Consider the following 18039-nt stretch of genomic DNA (forward strand, 5'->3'; position numbering starts at 1 on the left):
CTGAGATTGGGAAGCCCTGAGTGGCTGTTAAGCAGCCTGATATGCTAAAAAAGGCCAGTGAGGGCCTCCCCTGGTGGAGCAGACAGTTGAGCACAGCACTGTGAAGCTGTCTGCAGCCTCTGCAGCTCTAGTTCAATCCCAGCCGGCCAGCGAGGTTCCCACATGGTGCAGCAGACCTCTCCTGTCTCACCCGCTGCTCCCCTCAGCAGTGTATTTCATCAGTCTGCCTGTTCTGTTACCGCTCTGTCTCTGGTGAATCCTCTCACACTCCCGCGCATCTGGCCTCTACCCCGGTTCTTGTATAAATCAATAAATAAATCTAAAAAAAAAAAAAAAAAAGGACAGTGAGTCTCTTAAAATCACCTGTGGGTGATGCCCTGCTCACTGTTGCTTGAGGGTGAGGATCTGAGGAAACTGTACTTGAGGGACAAGTGGGGAAAATAGCTTGTGGTGAAGCCCACAACTGAAGAGGGGACCCACGAGAGGCCGTATGTGGAGCTTGTATTCACGGATCCCCGACCCATGTGCATGTACAATGGGTTGGCCTGAGTGCAGGGGTCTGTATGTCACATTAGAGGCTATGAAATTCCATTATTGGAGTGACCGCAGGCAGAAAACCCTGAAGATTGGGCGATTACCCCCAAATACTACAGAATCGCCAATCCAGGAGTGAGTGCATCCTGGGGGTGGATGCAGTGTGTGGCTCGTGGTTGAGACTACAGCCCAAGAAGGCCAGGAAGCCTCACAGCTCCTGGTGTGTGACAGCAGATGCCTGAGTGGTTTCCCTCCATTGTATGAGTAGTTCCTTTGGCAGCAGAATGGTAGATTATCTGCTGATGCCAATAATCGTCTTTTGGCTCTAGGTTGGTGCTCTGCCTGGACTTATTTGTGTTCTATTGTATTATTAAGTTGTATTCTATTTTCTTTTGTGGGCCATGGCTGCAGTGTTTATGTTTGTTAAGGGAAAATTGTATACAACTCATATATAGACTGTATGTCAGAAAACCCAGAGGGGGTGAATTGTAGAGTAAATGATTTTCAAGCTTTTCTGCCCTCCCACCATTAGGATTGCCCTGCCTGATGGGGCACCTGCATTTTATTACATTGTTATAAGTCATATTGTTTACTTCTGTGGGCCATGACATCAGTATTGAGATATTCACCAAGAGAAGCAGAGGCAGGAGAGAGAAGGGGAGAAAGAACACCAGAGAAGCCCAGAGTGAAGACTTGCCAGTGGTTAGGAGGCCTACCTGTCTCCTGGCCTGGAAGCACCCCGGCCTGCTGTGTACCTGGTTGCTGTGCTACATGTAAAAACTCAATCAATAAAAGCCTGAGAAATCCACCAAGGGCTTCAGGACTCTCCTTTACCCCATCTGCTCCGAACATAGAAAACCTGCACTGTGCCCTTCCTCGCACTACTAACAATAAGAAAGATAGTAGTTGGTTATGTTTGAAATGTGAAAGTTTTTTATGGGGAACAGTCAGCAAAAAGCTGTCATAGAGATTACAGTAGCTGAAGATGTTGACCAATTCTATTACATGAGGTACAAAAATGGTTGAGAGAATCCACGACAATCTCTTCAGTGGTTTTTAACCACAAGAGCAATGACAGCAATGTAGACAAGAAAGGTATCTTTGTGCCACATAAGTCTCAGTGATATGTTCGGAGACTTTTTTTTTTTTTTTTTTGGTGGGACCCTCCCTGATGGCCGGGGATCAAACTGGCGCTGCAGATGCTGCAGGCAGCCTTGCAACCCAGCGCTCAAACACTGCGCCACCAGGGGAGGCCTGATATCTTCGTAGATTTGCCTCCAATGGCAAGAGAAACAAAAGAGAATATAAATAATTGGTATTACATCAAAACAAAAAAAAAATGCAGTGAAAGAAACTAACACTGAAACAAAAAGGCACCCTTCAAAGTGGGAGAAAATCTTTCCATACTATGTATTTGACTCAACCAGAAGAAAATAAACAAATCAAAATGCAGAATAATTAAATAGGCACATCTATAAAGATAGAAAGTGCCTAAAAGACGCATGAAAATCTGCTCATCATCATTTATTTTCATGGAAAAGCAAATCAAAACCACCAAACCTCACAACAGCGAGAATGACACATAGATTAAAAAAAAAAGCAAAAACAAAAACAAAACAAACAGAAACAAGTGCAGGTGATAATGTGGAGAAAAAGAAACCCCTTGTATGCTGGTGTGGAAATAGACTGTCCAGTTCCAATGTAAAATGGGATGGTGTTTTCTCAAAATATTAAAAATAGATCCTCCATGTGATCCAGCAATGCTGCTCTTAGATATCTACATGAAGAATGCAAAGACACCAGTTCAAAGGCTTGTAAACACTCCTGTGTTCATTGCAACACTATTTAAAATACCAAAACAGCCTAAGTGTTCAAAGATAGATGAGTAGATTAGGAAGATGTGGTGTATATACCCAATGACATACTGTCCAGCTATAAAAAAAAAAAAAAGATGAAATCTCACCATTTGTGACAACATGGATGCAACTGGATATGATTATGCTAAGAAAAGTATGACAGAAGGAAAAGTGGGTGCTGTCACTATATGTGAAATATGGAGAAAAAAGCAAAAGCTCAGGTGAAACCTAGCTAATAAACATCCTAGAAACCTGACTGTAGAATTGGAACTACCAGAGAAGGAAGCGGGAGAGCTATGTCTGGGGTGGTCAATGGACTATGCTGGAGGACTCTGGGTGCCTTGGTGCTGGGTGTGGCATGGTAACAGGCCCCTGAAAGGTGTGATCCTGTAACTAAACCATGTACAGCATTGTAAATCAATATTGCTTCGATAAAATATTAAAAAAATAACAAAAATTTGTGAATCTTGAAATTTGCAACAACTGGATGAATCTTCAAGGCTTTATGCCAAATTACATAAGAAAAAAAAGAAAATAAATAATTTCACTCATATGTGGAATATAGAGAGACAAAGCAAATTAATAAACTAAAGCAAAGAAAAACAACAGAAAACATTTGGTAGCTTGTATCAGAGGAAAAGAAATTGGAAGGGGCCTCCCCGGTGGCGCAGCGGTTGAGCGCTGGGCTGCGAAGCTGCCCGCGGCCTCTGTGGCGCCGGTTCGATCCCCGGCTGCTCCCCGACCACCGGAGGAGGGTCCCACGTCCTGCCGCCTGCTGCTCCCCTCAGCAGTGTACTTCGGTCCTTCTGCCTGCTCTGCTCCCCGCTCTGGCTCTGGTGAATTCTCTCACCCTCCCGCGTTTCTGACTGTACCCAGTGCTTGTATAAACAAAAACAAACAAACAAATAAATAAATAAACCATGCCTCTATAAAAAAAAAAAAATAAGCTGTTATATAAAAAAAAAGAAAAGAAATTGGAGACTGAAAGAAACGCATAAATGAGAGCAAGTGTAATGATGGTGGATGGAAACTAGAAATTTGGCGGTCATCATGATGAAGTGTATATAGATAATGAATTGGAAAGTTTCATATCTGAAGCCTATATAATGTCATAAATCAATGTCTCATAAGAATTTATTATAAATAATAAGTAAATAAACAAATAAATAACTGCCTATTGTCTAAAAAGAAGGAAAAAAAGTTCACACAGTGTTAACACATCACACAGTTCCTTTCAGACTTTGTTAACCTGTGTGTATATGTATTTTGTATGACTTTAATCTGTCAACTCTGTATTTACATATTTTCAGAGACCATAAGGGAGGTCTGCACTTAAACTTTACATATTTTAAATAATTTTCAAGCATATTTTGAGTTAAGATCATAAGAATAAAATGTGTCACTTTACATAAATATCTGCATAATAAAATATAATTAAAACAAACAAAAAACTTTGTTCAGGTTTGGAATTATCTCCTCACAGATGCTCTTAATGAAACTTGAATGAGGAAGCTTAATTTTTCTTTCAAAATTCCATTACTAGATAATTCAGTACCATCCACAGATCTTTCTAGTTGTAATATTTTTGTGTCCATTTTTGCATTCTAATTTGGTCTTGTTAGCTTGCGTTCTGGTGATGATTACATTCCTAAATCACCCTTGGGTCACTGGTCGTCACTAGATACTAAGGACTGTGTTCCCAGAAGCTTTGCAGCCTATGACAAGGGCTTACCTACATTTAGATAAAGAAGAACAATGACTGTTTGCACATCATAAAAATGGTGTTTTGTTCATCTAAAGATGTTCTTAAATCCTTTTTGCATTAAAAAAATTGCTAAGAGAAACTTACAGTCAAAATCTTTATTCTCCTCTCCAGTTTAAGAACAGTCTTCAAGAGTGAGTAATTGTCGTTTGTATTGTTTCTACAGTAATACCCCCCTTCTCCACTCCTCACTCTCCGTTATATCATGATTTCTCTGAAACTTTTGATTCACTTTGTTTTTATTTTTTTTCCTTAAAAATAGAAGTTGGATTTTGAATTTAAACTATGCATTGAATATCAATGCAACAGTTTTTTTATTTTTGAAGAATTGATTTCCTTAATTGACAAAAATTAAATATTTAAAGATAGCAGCAATCACAAGAATTCTTATTAGTTATTTTATGGTCATTCTCACAATTTCAATGCCACAATAGAATTAGCAAATATGTAGATTCATTTTAATGTATAAAAATAAAACGACTGAAAATTATGTTGTTTCTATTTATTCAATTATTCTTATTTCAAATAAACTTTATTTCCCATACACTTAGAAAATGCATAGCATTATATCAGGAGTTCTTACAGGGATACAGGGATACAGCATTATATCTGGAGTTCTTACAGGGATATTGATAAGAATATCAATATAAAGACAAAACAACATAAATTCAATTGGTTTATACAATCAAAATATTTCCAAGTTGCTTAAAAATTTTTAAACGGACTATTCAGTGTATTTCCAAAGGATTGCCTCCCATTCTTTCCAACTATTGTGTAACTGGACTTTAGGATTTTGCTCACCGTTTGCACATGTCAACATTCCTTGTAATGTTGAAATATTTTATTAAAAGAAATTTAAAATTAATGTAGCAATCACTTCAACCAAGAGTGACTATGAAATATGAGCAATAAATTGAAAAAGACAAAACTATCAATCGGTAAACAATGAATACCAATCATTCTTTTGATGTCCAACAACAAAAAAAATACAATTCTGAAACTGTTTTTAGTTATAGAAACTTTTGTTTATTGAGATCTGCTTAACAAAGGCTGCTACAGTTGTCTCTGAATGAGATGGGATGATGAGTAGACATATTAGCCTCTGGTTTATAAAGACAAAGTGCTTTTATACAAGAATGTAGATATTTTAACTAAAATATAGTACTGGATTATGGCTTCGTATAAATAGTGAATTGACCATTTTGTCTAGGTTGGGTTTTTTTATTTTTATTTTTTTAAAGAGGCATGCATTTTTATTTATTTATTTGTTTGTTTGTTTGTTTGCTTGTTTGTACATGCACTGGGTACAGTCAGAAGCGCGGGAGGGTGAGAGAATTCACCAGAGCCAGAGCGGGGAGCAGAGCAGGCAGAAGGACTGAAGTACACTGCTGAGGAGAGCAGCGGGCGGCAGGAGAGGTCTGTGCGCCATGTGGGACCCTCCTCTGGTGGCCTGGGAGCAGCCGGGGATCAAACTGGCGCAGCAGAGGCCGCAGGCAGCCCCGCAACCCAGCGCTCAACCGCTGCGCCACCACGGAGGCCCTAGGTTGGGTTTTAATGCCATAAAATTCATTTGAAGTTAAGATATGGATTTGTTATTGTTATTATAGGTAAATTCATCATAACAATGTAGTAATAGTAAATATCACTACATCTATGAAACATCACTCAAGCACATTGTCTTATAAAATAATTGACTAGTAGTTTTTATTCAAATTTCTCAATAAGTATGGAATATATCCTTTTCTCAATAAGCATGAAATTTTTAAATACCTTTCTTCATTAATAATTTATAAGGTGTATGTTGTACTCCCACAGGAAGATTAGATATTCCCCCATGGTAATCCAGGTAATCTAGAAAAATGATGCTAACTTTTATAGAAAGAATCATGTTCATTTCATGTAGTCTAGTTCTTTTATGTGGAACTGAGCAAATCATGGATACAAAATGGTTGATTCAATCTCAGCTGATTAGTCCTATCATTCTTGGGTCTTTTTCAATACCCTAACTTTTTTATGTAAAGATTATTATAAACATATACTAAAGCAAACAAATACATTGTTACAGTTTATGTAGTAGATAGAAACAGACACAAAGATATATATATATATATATATATATGTCTATGTATAATTTTAATATATTTGAAAATACAAAAATTCAATTTATGGAGGTATAGAATTTCAGAATTTAGCTAGATTTATTTTAATACTCCCCAAAGTTTTATTAATAACAATAAGTTATATCTATAATCCCTCAAACTCACATTTTTTCAAGTTTTGAGATGTATTTTTAACCAATTTGAAATAGATTGTTCAGAAAATACTTTGAGCAATAATTTTAATTATTTATTATGTTTAAGAATGTGTTATTTTAACTTAACATTTATTGTGTTTATGATTATTTCATATATTTTCATTGGCTAATTTACCACATATTTGTTATCACTTATATCTAGCATGCTCTTAATTAAGATTTAGTCTGAAATGTTTTGTTAAGTTATAATTAATTCATATGTTTTCTTGCTTGTTTCTCAAGCATCCATGTTGATGAAACAATGACAATTCTTTAATTTTGTTGAAGTGGCCTGAGATTCTAAGTAACAAATGGACATTTTATTTATTTTTTTCTTTCTTTTTTTTTTTTTTTATAGAGGCATGTTTTTATTCATTTATTTATTTATTTGTTTGTTTGTTTGTTTTGTTTACACATGCACTGGGTACAGTCAGAAGCACGGGAGGGTGAGAGAATTCACCAGAGCCAGAGAGGGGAGCAGAGCAGGCAGAAGGACCAAAGTACACTGCTGAGGGGAGCAGCGGGCGGCAGGAGAGGTCTGCGCGCCATGCGGGACCCTCCTCTGGTGGCCGGGGAGCAGCCGGGGATCGAACTGGCGCAGCAGAGGCCGCAGGCAGCCTCGCAACCCAGCACTCAACCGCTGTGCCACTGGGGAGGCCCTATTTATTTTTTCAAATATTATTATTTTTTTTTTTTAAGATTTATTTATTTATTTATTTATTTATACAAGCACTAGGCATAGTCAGAAGCGCGGGGAGGGTGAGAGAATTCACCAGAGCCAGAGTGGAGAGCAGAACAGGCAGAAGGATCAAAGAACACTGCTGAGAGGAGCAGCGGGCGGCAGGAGAGGTCTGTGCGCCATGTGGGACCCTCCCCGGTGGCCGGAGATCGAATCGGCGCTACAGACATTGCAGGCAGCGTCATAACCCAGAGCTCAACCGCTGCGCCACCGGGGAGGCCCCAAATGGACATTTTAATGTTTCCTTTATTCCTCTATATAAATGGGAAGTGAGGTACTTTACATTTTTATATTTATTTTTTGAGTGCTCAAAATCTTTCTGATAGAGATACATGATAAAAAAATATACAGGGACACAGGGATGATGGATCAAAGAGGGAGGTTAGTATTCCTTTTTCATACAAGACAATAATAGTTCTAAATAATAAACAACAATAGTACTCACACATAAAGAAGAAAACAAGTGAAGAAAGGACATTTTCAAATTGTGATTTATTTATTGATTGATTAGTTGGCTGGTTGGTTGGTTGGTTGAGGTGACATTGGTTTACAACAGTGTATATGATATACGAGTATAAGATCATACTCTTCAGGTATATGTTACCGCACCACACCCACCACCACCACCCTCTTATCATAGTTCATTGTGTTTCCTCCCCTTTATGTTCTCCACCCTCCTCTTCTTAGTAACCTCAATTAAAGTTAGATTTCTGAAGTTTGTTATTGGTTTGATTTTACCTTATCCTTTGTTTTGTTTCTCTATATTCTACATATAAGTGACTTCATATAGTATTTGTCTTGCTCGTTACTTATTTTGGCATAATCATCTCATTTCATCCATGTTGTTGCTGCAAATGGCTTCAAAATGTAACTTAATGACTTACATAAGAGTGCTAATAAATCATATCCTTTTAATTTAAGCTGGCTAATGGAAAACTTATTATTTTGGTGTCATAAAAATGGTGAGTGAGTATGAGTAAGTCTCTACAATTCTATTTTGAAAAAGGAACAAGTTTTATAGATATTTTTACTTTCTCTAATGAGGATTACTTTTTGGATTTTTCTTATGTGTGCAATATAGTTTTCTTTCACTAAAATAAAATCCTACAAACAGTAATATTTCCCTTCTTACACGAAAGAGCCCAGTGTCTGAAGGACTTTATTCTTACTTACATTTTGATAACAATCACATAAAACAAATTGCAATTTAGATTACACCTATTTTATGTAGACATTTGACACTTGTTATCTTGAAACAACAATAGAATAAAATAAATTAGGCCACAGAAATAAAGATGATGGATAGTTTAATATAATTTCTTAGGGATAAATAGAAGTTAACAATTAAACTGTTGCCCTTTGCATGCAGAATATTTCGATTATTATCTTCAGATTGATATATTGGATTTAAGCTTCTAAGGATAAACATTTATTGAAAAACTAAATAAGGCTTTAGTATGATATCCACATGTGATATATGGCAGAAACAGTGAAATCCTTTTGGAACCAGTCATGTGTGCATGATTAACATGGAAAAGAATATTATTTGTCAGTTATGTAAAAATATATTGAGTTATATGTCATTATTCATGAAAAATGCTTGGTACTAAAAGTACAAGATATTGGGCCTCCTCTGGTGGCGCAACGGTTGAGCGCTGGGCTGCGAAGCTGCCCGCAGCCTCTGCAGCACCAGTTTGATCCGGACGCCAGGTGAGGGTCCCACATGGCGCACAGACCTCTCCTACCACGCCTGCTGCTCACCTCAGCAGTGTATTTTGTCGGTCTGCCTGTTCTCTTCCCCGCTCTATCTCTGGTGAATCCTCTCACCCTCCCGTGCTCCTGAGTGTACCCAGTGCTTGTATTAATAAATACATAAATCTTTAAAAATAAATAAATAGGGCCTCCCCGGTGGCACAGCAGTTGATCGCTGGGTTGCAAAGCTGCCCACAACCTCTGTGGCGCTGGTTCGATCCCCGGCTGCTCCCAGGCCACCAGAGGAGGGTCCCGCATGGCGTGCAGACCTCTCCTGCCGCCTGCTGCTCCCTTCAGCAGTGTACTTTGGTCCTTCTGCCTGCTCTGCTCCCTGCTCTGGCTCTGGTGAATTCTCTCACCCTCCAGTGCTTCTGACTGTACCCAGTGCTTGTATAAATAAACAAACAAACAAATAAATAAATCATAAATAAATAAATAGAAATAAAAGTGCAAGATATTAAAAATAATTGGTACTAAAAGCACAAAATCACAATAACATATCAATCACACCTGTTATAATGTCCTATAGCAAAAAGATTAAACACAGTAAGTGCTAGTGATGACATGGCAAAACAAAACAAAAATCTTAACACTGTCAGTGCATATGTAAATTAAGATGGCCTCTATGGATAACATTATTGAGTTTTCTCAAAAGATTACAATTGGATCTGCCATATGACCCAGCAATTCCACTTCTAGGTTTCTACCCAAATAACACAAACCCTAAATTGAAAGGAAACAAGCATCCCTATGTTCACTACAGAATTATTTACTATAGCAAAGCTAGGGAAACAACCTAATTGTCCAAATATAGATCAGTGTATTATGAAGATCAAATAAAATCAATAAACTGATCAAATAAGATCGATAAACTCTTTTTTTGAAGATTTATTTATTTATGCATACAAGTACTGGGGTACAGGCCAGAGGTGTGGGGCCGGTTGAGAGGATTCACAAAGACAGAGTAGGGAACAGAACAAGCAGAATGACTGAAATACACTGCTGAGGGGAGCAGCGGGCGAGTCAGGAGAGGCAGGTTGCACCATGTGGGTCACTCCCTGGCAGGCTAGGGATCGAACTTGTGCTGCAATGACTGGCAGTCAGTCCTACTGACCTGCTCCCCACTCTGTCTCTGGTGAATCCTCTCACTTCCCACATCTCTGGCCTAGACCTCAGTTCTTGTATACACACATAAATAAAAATAAATCTTTAAAAATATGAAATTGTGAGAGGAAAAAATATAAAATTATCACAATGTATTTGACATTATCAAGGAAGACTGCAGAACAAAAGTTACATTTCAGCTAAATTTAAAGTACTAATAAATAATCATGAAAAAATGATGATAGTGAAGGGAAAGAAAAAGAGTGGTAGTATGAGCAAAGCTCAGAATTCTAAGTGTGTTCTGTGACTACACTAAAAGTTTCAGCTTCCTAAAGACGATTTTATATATGAATACTAAAATTACTTATGTATATACTAAAATTTGAGATTTTGACAGAAAAGGACAAAGAAATTATGTATATATTTCTACCAAGTTATCTATTAGATGTCTAAGAAAAACATTAAGAACCATGCCCCCCACCAAAAAAAAAAATTAAGACCCATGCCAAAAAATCTGAGATGAAGCCCTACACAAAGTTACAATGAACCAGTCTGAGGAAATATTAAGAAATTTGGAAAAATGTTTTATGGGCTCTATAAAAGGGGTCACATTTGAGACATTTTAATGAATTTAAAATAATCTATGGGAAAAGGAAAATAAAGCATTAAATATAAATCGGGCCCTCCCTGGTGGTGCAAGGGGTTAAGATGCAGCACTATAAAGCTATCTTCAGCCACTGCAGCAAGAGTTCGATCCCTGCCCAGGGAGGTGACCCACATGATGCAGCAGACCGCTCCTGTCTTGCCCACTGCTCCCCTCAGCAGTTTATTTCAGTGCATCTGCCTATTTTGTTCCCCACTCTTTCTCTGGTGAATCCTCTCACCCCCTGAACCTCTGGCCTGCACCCCAGTTCTTGTATGCATAAATAAATAAATCTTTTAAAAAATAAAATATGACTCAGTGTCACCGTTTGACATGGCAGGAATAATCAGTGTTGTCAAACAAGGATCAAGGGAGGAAAATTTGAAATTGGAGAAAGACTTGGAAGGTCCTCACAAATCATGAATTTTTTTTTAATTAAGCTTTATTGAAATATAAAACTTTAGCTTTTTTTTAAAAAAAAAAAAAAGATTTATTTAAGAACCCGTGTACAGGCCAGATATGCTGGAAGGTGAGAGGATTCACCAGAGACAGAGCAGGGAACAGAACAGGCAGACTGACAAAATACACTTCTGAGAGGAGAAGCTGGCAAGACAGGAGAGGTCCGCTTCGCCATGTGGGATTCTCACCCTCTGGCCGGGATTGAACCAGCGCTGCAGGGGCTGCGGACAGCTTCACAGCACTGCGCTCAACTGCCTGTGCCACCAGGGGAGGCCCAAACTTTAGTATTTTGAGAATGTTTCTTTATTAGTAAATTGTATTAATGTACTTAAATGTTATGAGCAGATTATTACTACAGGAATTTCTCAACCACAATGAGCAGTTGATGAAGAAAATAGAAGTTGAGAGCTACCTCCTTAACTCTTTGCTATATTGTCTTTGCAGAGTGGTAATACCTGCAGCAGATCAAATCATAATTAGTGGACCTTCACTACCCACAACTTACCACTTTATAAAATATAAGGAGACATTTTTAAGGAAAATATTTAGGGCATTTTATTAATCATTCTTATATGTTTCATGGTTTTAATCCCTTTTTTTTTTTTTCCAGGTCACCAAGTATTTACAGAAAATGGCCAATTACACCATGGTGACTGAGTTTCTCCTCATGGGCTTTGCTGATAGGTGGGAACTTAGATTGCTGCACTCCATGCTATTCCTTCTGATGTACTTGGCTACTCTCATAGGAAATCTTATTATCATCACTGCCACTATACTTGACCAGAATCTTCACACACCCATGTACTTCTTTCTCAGAAATCTGTCCATCCTAGACATGTGCTACATTTCTGTCACTGTCCCAAATGCCTGTGTCAACTTTCTCACTAACAACCGGGCCATTTCGGTGGTTGGGTGTGCAAGTCAGATCTTCTTGGTCATTTATTGTGCATGTGTGGAACTTCTGTTCCTTACCATCATGGCCCATGACCGCTATGTGGCCATCTGCCAGCCCCTCCACTACCCAATCATAATCAATCATGAATTTTGTGTGAGGATGACACTAGTCTCCCTGGTTAGTGGTCTCATTTATGCAGGTGTGCACACTGGCAACACGTTCCGCCTGTCCTTCTGCCAGTCCAATGTGATTTATCAGTTCTTCTGTGATGTCCCCTCTCTGCTGAGGCTCTCATGTTCTGACACCTTCGGCAATGAGCTCTTAAGTTTTATCGCTATCATGGGGGTTGGTGGCAGCTGCATCATTTTCATTGCAATATCTTATATTCGAATATTTTCTAAAGTGCTCAAGTTTCCAGCAAGAGAGCAAGGAAAAGCCTTTTCCACCTGTGTCCCTCACATCATTGTAGTCACGGTCTTCCTCAGTTCTGGTAGCTATGTGTATCTAAAGCCCTTAGTTACAACAGAATCAATTCGAGACATGATTCTTTCTGTATTTTATGCCATAGTTCCACCCTTTTTGAATCCCATCATCTACAGTCTTAGAAATAAACAGATAAAGGAAACTATGAAGAAGATAATATTAAGAAAAATTTATGCTGAAAAATTATAAATATATATTAATATTACCAGATGTCCAGAGTTTGGGCTGCCTGTATCCCCCAAATGCCAGTAAGTAGAGAAAATAATTGAATCTTATAAACTGTGTTTTTTTCAGACAGCCAACAATGTGGAAGATTGGTGGTTAACACTCAAAAGAAACTACCTTAATTTCCAGTTGTTTTTTTTTTTTACAGTGGATTAAAAAAAAAAAAAAAAACTGTTCAGCAGTAAGAAGATCTTCGCCCCTGCCAGGAGCTCATGATATTCAATCTCCAGAACTTCTTATTGTTCTCCTGGGCACCTGGTCTCAAGCACATCCAAGTGAGCTGAGTCTGATCTTCTGATAGTACTAGTTGAAACCACTCTTCCAGATGTGTTCTGGAAAATTAACTCAAAGTAGACAGGCCATATTCCCTCCAATTACCCTTATTAAACCCTACTCCCAATCAGTAAGTAATTCATATCTAAAAGGTTTGTTTTAGGTTAAAGATGACACCCTGTGCATATCATCACCCTCAAGTATTAGATGTACTTGAGACCAGGTGTCCAGGTCTGTGGCTGTGTCTCCTTTGGCACAGGATGCTGCACTGCATGTAGCAGCAAGCAGTATGCCAAAGAGAAAAAAAAAAAAAAACAAAACAAAACAGCGAAAAGATAAGAAAAGCCACCCTCAGACCCATGATGCTTGGGAGCCAGGAGGTTAAGAAAGATAAGCCAAAGCCAGAGAATTTCACCCACATTTTTGTCTGAGACAATAGCATGAATAGTCCTAATGTTTTGTTCAAAAAGTTGAGCATCGGCAGATAGGTTAAAACAACACTGCCCTTTAAATTCTTCACATTACATGGTTGTGCCTCAGTGGTAAGAAGTCCAGTATCCCTGTTGCTCTAGGAGGGCTTCCTTGACCTGGTCTAGTTCCAGTTCAATGGCCCCAATGGCTTGGGATGCTGCATTCAGGGCTGTGACCATTATGCAAGCCAGGTGTTCTGTTTCTGCATTTAAGAATCTTACCATAACATGTGTCATAAAAAAAATAGTTATAGAGACATAGTTGGCTGTATTACACAAGTGCAAGTTGTCATTGCAAGTTCGTGGGATGGAAATTTCAGTTTTCTTTCTCAATTCCTGAGTTATGTGGGCTTTCTGGGTCACAAATATTGTGATCCCTCCAATTATGCAGGGCCCTCCAGCGATGTTTGCTGGTATGAAGGACTAGGCCATCTTGTTGTATTATAGGAACAATCTCACCAATAATTTTAAATGGGCTACCACAAAGGACACAGGAAGGTAGTGTTACAAGTCATGATATTTTCTGTGTCCAAATCCAAACAATCTCTCTTAAATCCTGAGAAAATAACACATTCTTTGGCAGGTGAGACATTCGCCAATTTTAACATGAACATTTCCCTGTACCTTTTAGTTACAGTTGACCCCCCTCCCTCGATTATAGATATTAAAGTTAGTCATGGGCTTATCTAAGTGTTGAAACAAGATTCATGAGTGCAATGCACACCATGCTTTTACAAGGCACTGAAACCACTCAAGGATGGGGATGCAAAATGTCATGGTTGGTGGGTCCCATATACTTACAACTGCAATTGCAGGAACAACTTGGGCTCAGAGTTCAACAACAATGCAGTTTATTTACAAGGGATAGAGGTAGAGAATTTGGGAGAGAGGAAAGCATTATAGGCAAGGCCAGAGGCAGTAGCAATGGTGAAGCTGTGGTTTGAAGCAAAGATCAGATATGAAGGTCCCCATGGTTGTAGGTCTCAAAGATCAAAATTCTCAAAGATCAAAATTCTCAAAAGCAGATGCTCTTGAAGGCCAAAGGTCTCTGCAAAGATCTCTCCAGAGTTGGCACCATGGAAGCTGGGAGCAGCAATTCAAAAGTTTGGCTAGGAAGCACAATATATTGGACTGACATGTGACAACTGCCCCAGGAGTTGGTGCTAGATGTATCAGAGTCAAAGACCAGTTTATAGTTCTTAGAGATGCTGGGCATAAAACCAATAGCAAACAGTTCTTTTAGAAACACCTAGCACAGAGCCAATAGTGTCATTCAGCAGACAATGTCAGAGGCATAGTTGGAGGTCAAATCAGAAAAGGTGCTTGTGAACAGCAATCAGTGTTACAGCTCCATGAAGATTTTCTCAGGAGAGAGTCTGGATGAATCTGAGTCTGTGACTCAAAGCTGGATCCATCCTGGCATATTGTCAGAAGAACTCATGAAATAAACACAGGATTCAAAATGGACCAATCTAATTGGAGTTTCCGTTTCACCAATCAGGTTGGAACTTACACTAGTGACACAGGGGCTCCTGATGTTCAGTTTTGAAACCCATCCACATTATAGGTCAGGTTGGATACACTGGGGCAGTTTTATCAGCACCAATCAAACATTTGTGACCGTAAACAGACAAAGTTGATTAGAGTTCCCAATGCTATCAGTCAAGTAAAATGGACCAATCAGGTTTGAAAGGTGGGCACCTTGAAGAGTATATAAACCAGCCTCCAGAGGTTTTGGATCCATCAAGTTTATCTGGATTCTCTCCTGAGAAGAACTTCATAGAGCTGTAACACTGACCCCTGTCCTCCGGCACTGTTCCTTCACAGATCTGACCTCTAACTCTGTCCCTGACACTGCCTGCTGAATGCCACCATTGGCCCTGAGCTAGGTGCCCTGTCTTTGTTGAACCCTGAGCCTGAGTTGTGTCCTGCAAATGCCATTGTTGGGTGAAATCCCAACAACTATGACATTTTGTCTCCCTACCCATGCATGGTTTCAGTATGATGTGAAGGTCTGCTCAGCATAGTCTCACCTGCAAGGCAAATGTCAGGGATATTTTAGAACATTGTGTCCAGATACACCCAGACATATCATTCCTGTCTGAATGGTATATTTCCCCAGAGGGATAAAGGGGAAGTTATTAATACAATTATAAACAGTATTGTCTTTTTAAAGTCAGTTTTAAATCTTCCACTCTCTTGGATGTCCACTGATCTTCAGGCATTTTCTTCACTCTGATGTAGTTTATCCAAGACTGGACTCCAACAAGCTTTACTGCCATTTCTGTCACCAAGAGTACTTCCATGGAAAAGTCCACCAACCAGCCAACAGATCTGATGTTCCCACTTTCCAAATTTTCAGCAGAACCTGATCACCAGGACAGTAGTTATGCAAAAGGATGTCTGTGGGATGCTATAAACTGTCAGACACAAACACGCAAAATGTTAGATATTAAAAATGTTGGAACCTGGTGCAATTTACAGGAAAAATCAGCAAACAAAAAACACTGAAGACCAGAAAGTGATGTAAAATTGAAACAACTTCTCTCTACCCTCATTCCAGATCTACCAAATAATTTCAGTAAAATCATTTGCAAGTTAAGTCTAATGTAAGTAAACTTGGCCAGTTCTTTTGCATAAGCACAACAATAACAAAATATAATTTCGTACATTTCAAATTGACTTTACTGGAACTTTTCTTGAGGAATCTCAGATTGAGCTTTTTTTTTTTTAAGAATTATTTATTTATTTGTTTATTCATTTATTTAATTCTACAAGCACTGGGTACAGTCAGAAGTACGGGAGGGTGAGAGAATTCACCAGAGCCAGAGCGGGGAGCAGAGCAGGCAGAAGGACTGAAGTACACTGCTGAGGGGAGCAGCGGGCGGCAGGAGAGGTCTGCGCGCCATGCTGAACCCTCCTCCAGTGGCCGGGGAGCAGCCAGGGATCGAACCGGCGCTGCAGAGGCCACGGGCAGCTTCGCAACCCAGCGTTCAACCGCTGCACCTCCGGGGAGGGCCATCAGACTGAGCTCTTAACAGTCTGCTTGTTAGGGTAGGGGACCATCTTAAGGTCTTACCATCAGACTTTGCCTACAATACCTGTATCTTTCACTAAGTTCCTCTCCTTGAGGTCCCCAAACGCCCAGGGATCTATGCTTTTCAGTTTGATGAAATCCTAGTTTTTACATTCATTTGAGTTTTCCTCACTGTTGGGGACAAATTCACAATGATGTCTGTGAAGTTTAAGTAATGAAGTGTTTTGGCTATGTTTCTCCATTGTATTTTATGGTTTGGGGTCTTATATCCAATTTCATATTTTTAAAGATTTATTTTTATTTATGTATGTATACAAGAACTGAGGTCTAGGCCAGAGATGTGGGAAGTGAGAGGATTCACCAGAGACAGAGTGGGGAGCAGATCAGTAGGACTGACTGCCAGTCATTGCAGCACAAGTTCGATCCCTAGCCTGCCAGGGAGTGACCCACATGGTGCAGCAGGCCTCTCCTGACTCACCCGCTGCTCCCTTCAGCAGTGTATTTCAGTCAGTCTGCCTGTTCTGTTCCCCACTCTGTATCTGGTGAATCCTCTCACACCCCACACCTCTGGTCTGTACCCTGGTTCTTGTATGCATAATTAAATAAATCTTAAAAAAAAACAAACAAACAGAGGAGGGAAGAGCACTAGGGACTATGGTGTTGGATCACAGGTGCTGTGGTGGTGGGAGAAGTATAGGGACTACACCTGAGGGAAGAAATCAAATATTGTACAAAATTTATCAATAGTGCAAGAAAAAAGTTCATTATCTACAAATAAACTTATAAAAAACAAATCTGAGTATCAGCATGTGTACAAGTTGAGGTATGAAAGTATAATTCCAAAATCATAGTGTTCTGTAAACAAATGGCAAATCAATAATATTTGATTCAAATATATCAGAACATCAGTAAATTATGTTGCTTTTATAATTGAAAGAGCCTTAAAATCAGTTTTATACACAGTGCCCTCTTACCCCAATTACTTCTCCTATACTTTCACTTAATTTTCCATATAGAAATATCCCTTACTCTTTATAAATTTTTTTTTTCTAAATATTTCTTGCTACTTTCTGTATCAGTTAGAATAAAATCTTTTTTTATAATCTTGCCCTACTGATTGCTATGGGGTTAATTGTGCTGTACACAGTACACATTGTCTCCCATATACATTGTCTCCAGGCACACAGAACCCTCGTGACTTCATCAACACTAATCCTGCCTTGTGTTTTTCATATTTGCAGCCAACTTTTAGCAGAAAAACATCCCTGTATTATTAGGGAAATCAATCTAGCTATGTTTATGAGCTAATGTCAAATCTCTTAAAGATTTAAGAAAATATGAACTAATGTTAATTCTTCCAATCCATGATCAGGGGAATGTCTTTCCATTTCTTTGTGTCTTCTTCTATTTATTTTAACAGTGTTTTATAATTTTCTTTGCAAATATCCTTCACCTCTTTTATTAGTTTTTTTTTCGCAAGTATTTTACATATATTTTTTGTTTCAATCATAAAA

The 18039-nt window shown here is 38.8% G+C and overlaps 1 protein-coding gene across 1 annotated transcript; it reads left to right on the forward strand.

Annotated features, from left to right (window-relative positions):
• The first annotated feature begins 11773 nt into the window (after positions 1-11773).
• Positions 11774-12709, forward strand: LOC119242666 (olfactory receptor 14C36-like). Its single transcript, XM_037508183.1, has one exon. The coding sequence runs from the start codon at positions 11774-11776 to the stop codon at positions 12707-12709; it is 936 nt and encodes a 311-aa protein (XP_037364080.1).
• The last annotated feature ends 5330 nt before the right edge of the window (positions 12710-18039 follow it).

The sequence above is a fragment of the Talpa occidentalis genome, unplaced genomic scaffold, assembly GCF_014898055.3.
Source record: "Talpa occidentalis isolate TD23 unplaced genomic scaffold, MPIMG_talOcc4v2.1 talOcc4.13, whole genome shotgun sequence".
NCBI lineage: Eukaryota > Metazoa > Chordata > Mammalia > Eulipotyphla > Talpidae > Talpa > Talpa occidentalis.

What these genes read in the sequence shown, in the direction of transcription:
- LOC119242666 (XM_037508183.1), top strand. Translation starts at nt 11,774, where the DNA reads ATGGCCAATTACACCATGGTGACTGAGTTTCTCCTCATGGGCTTTGCT.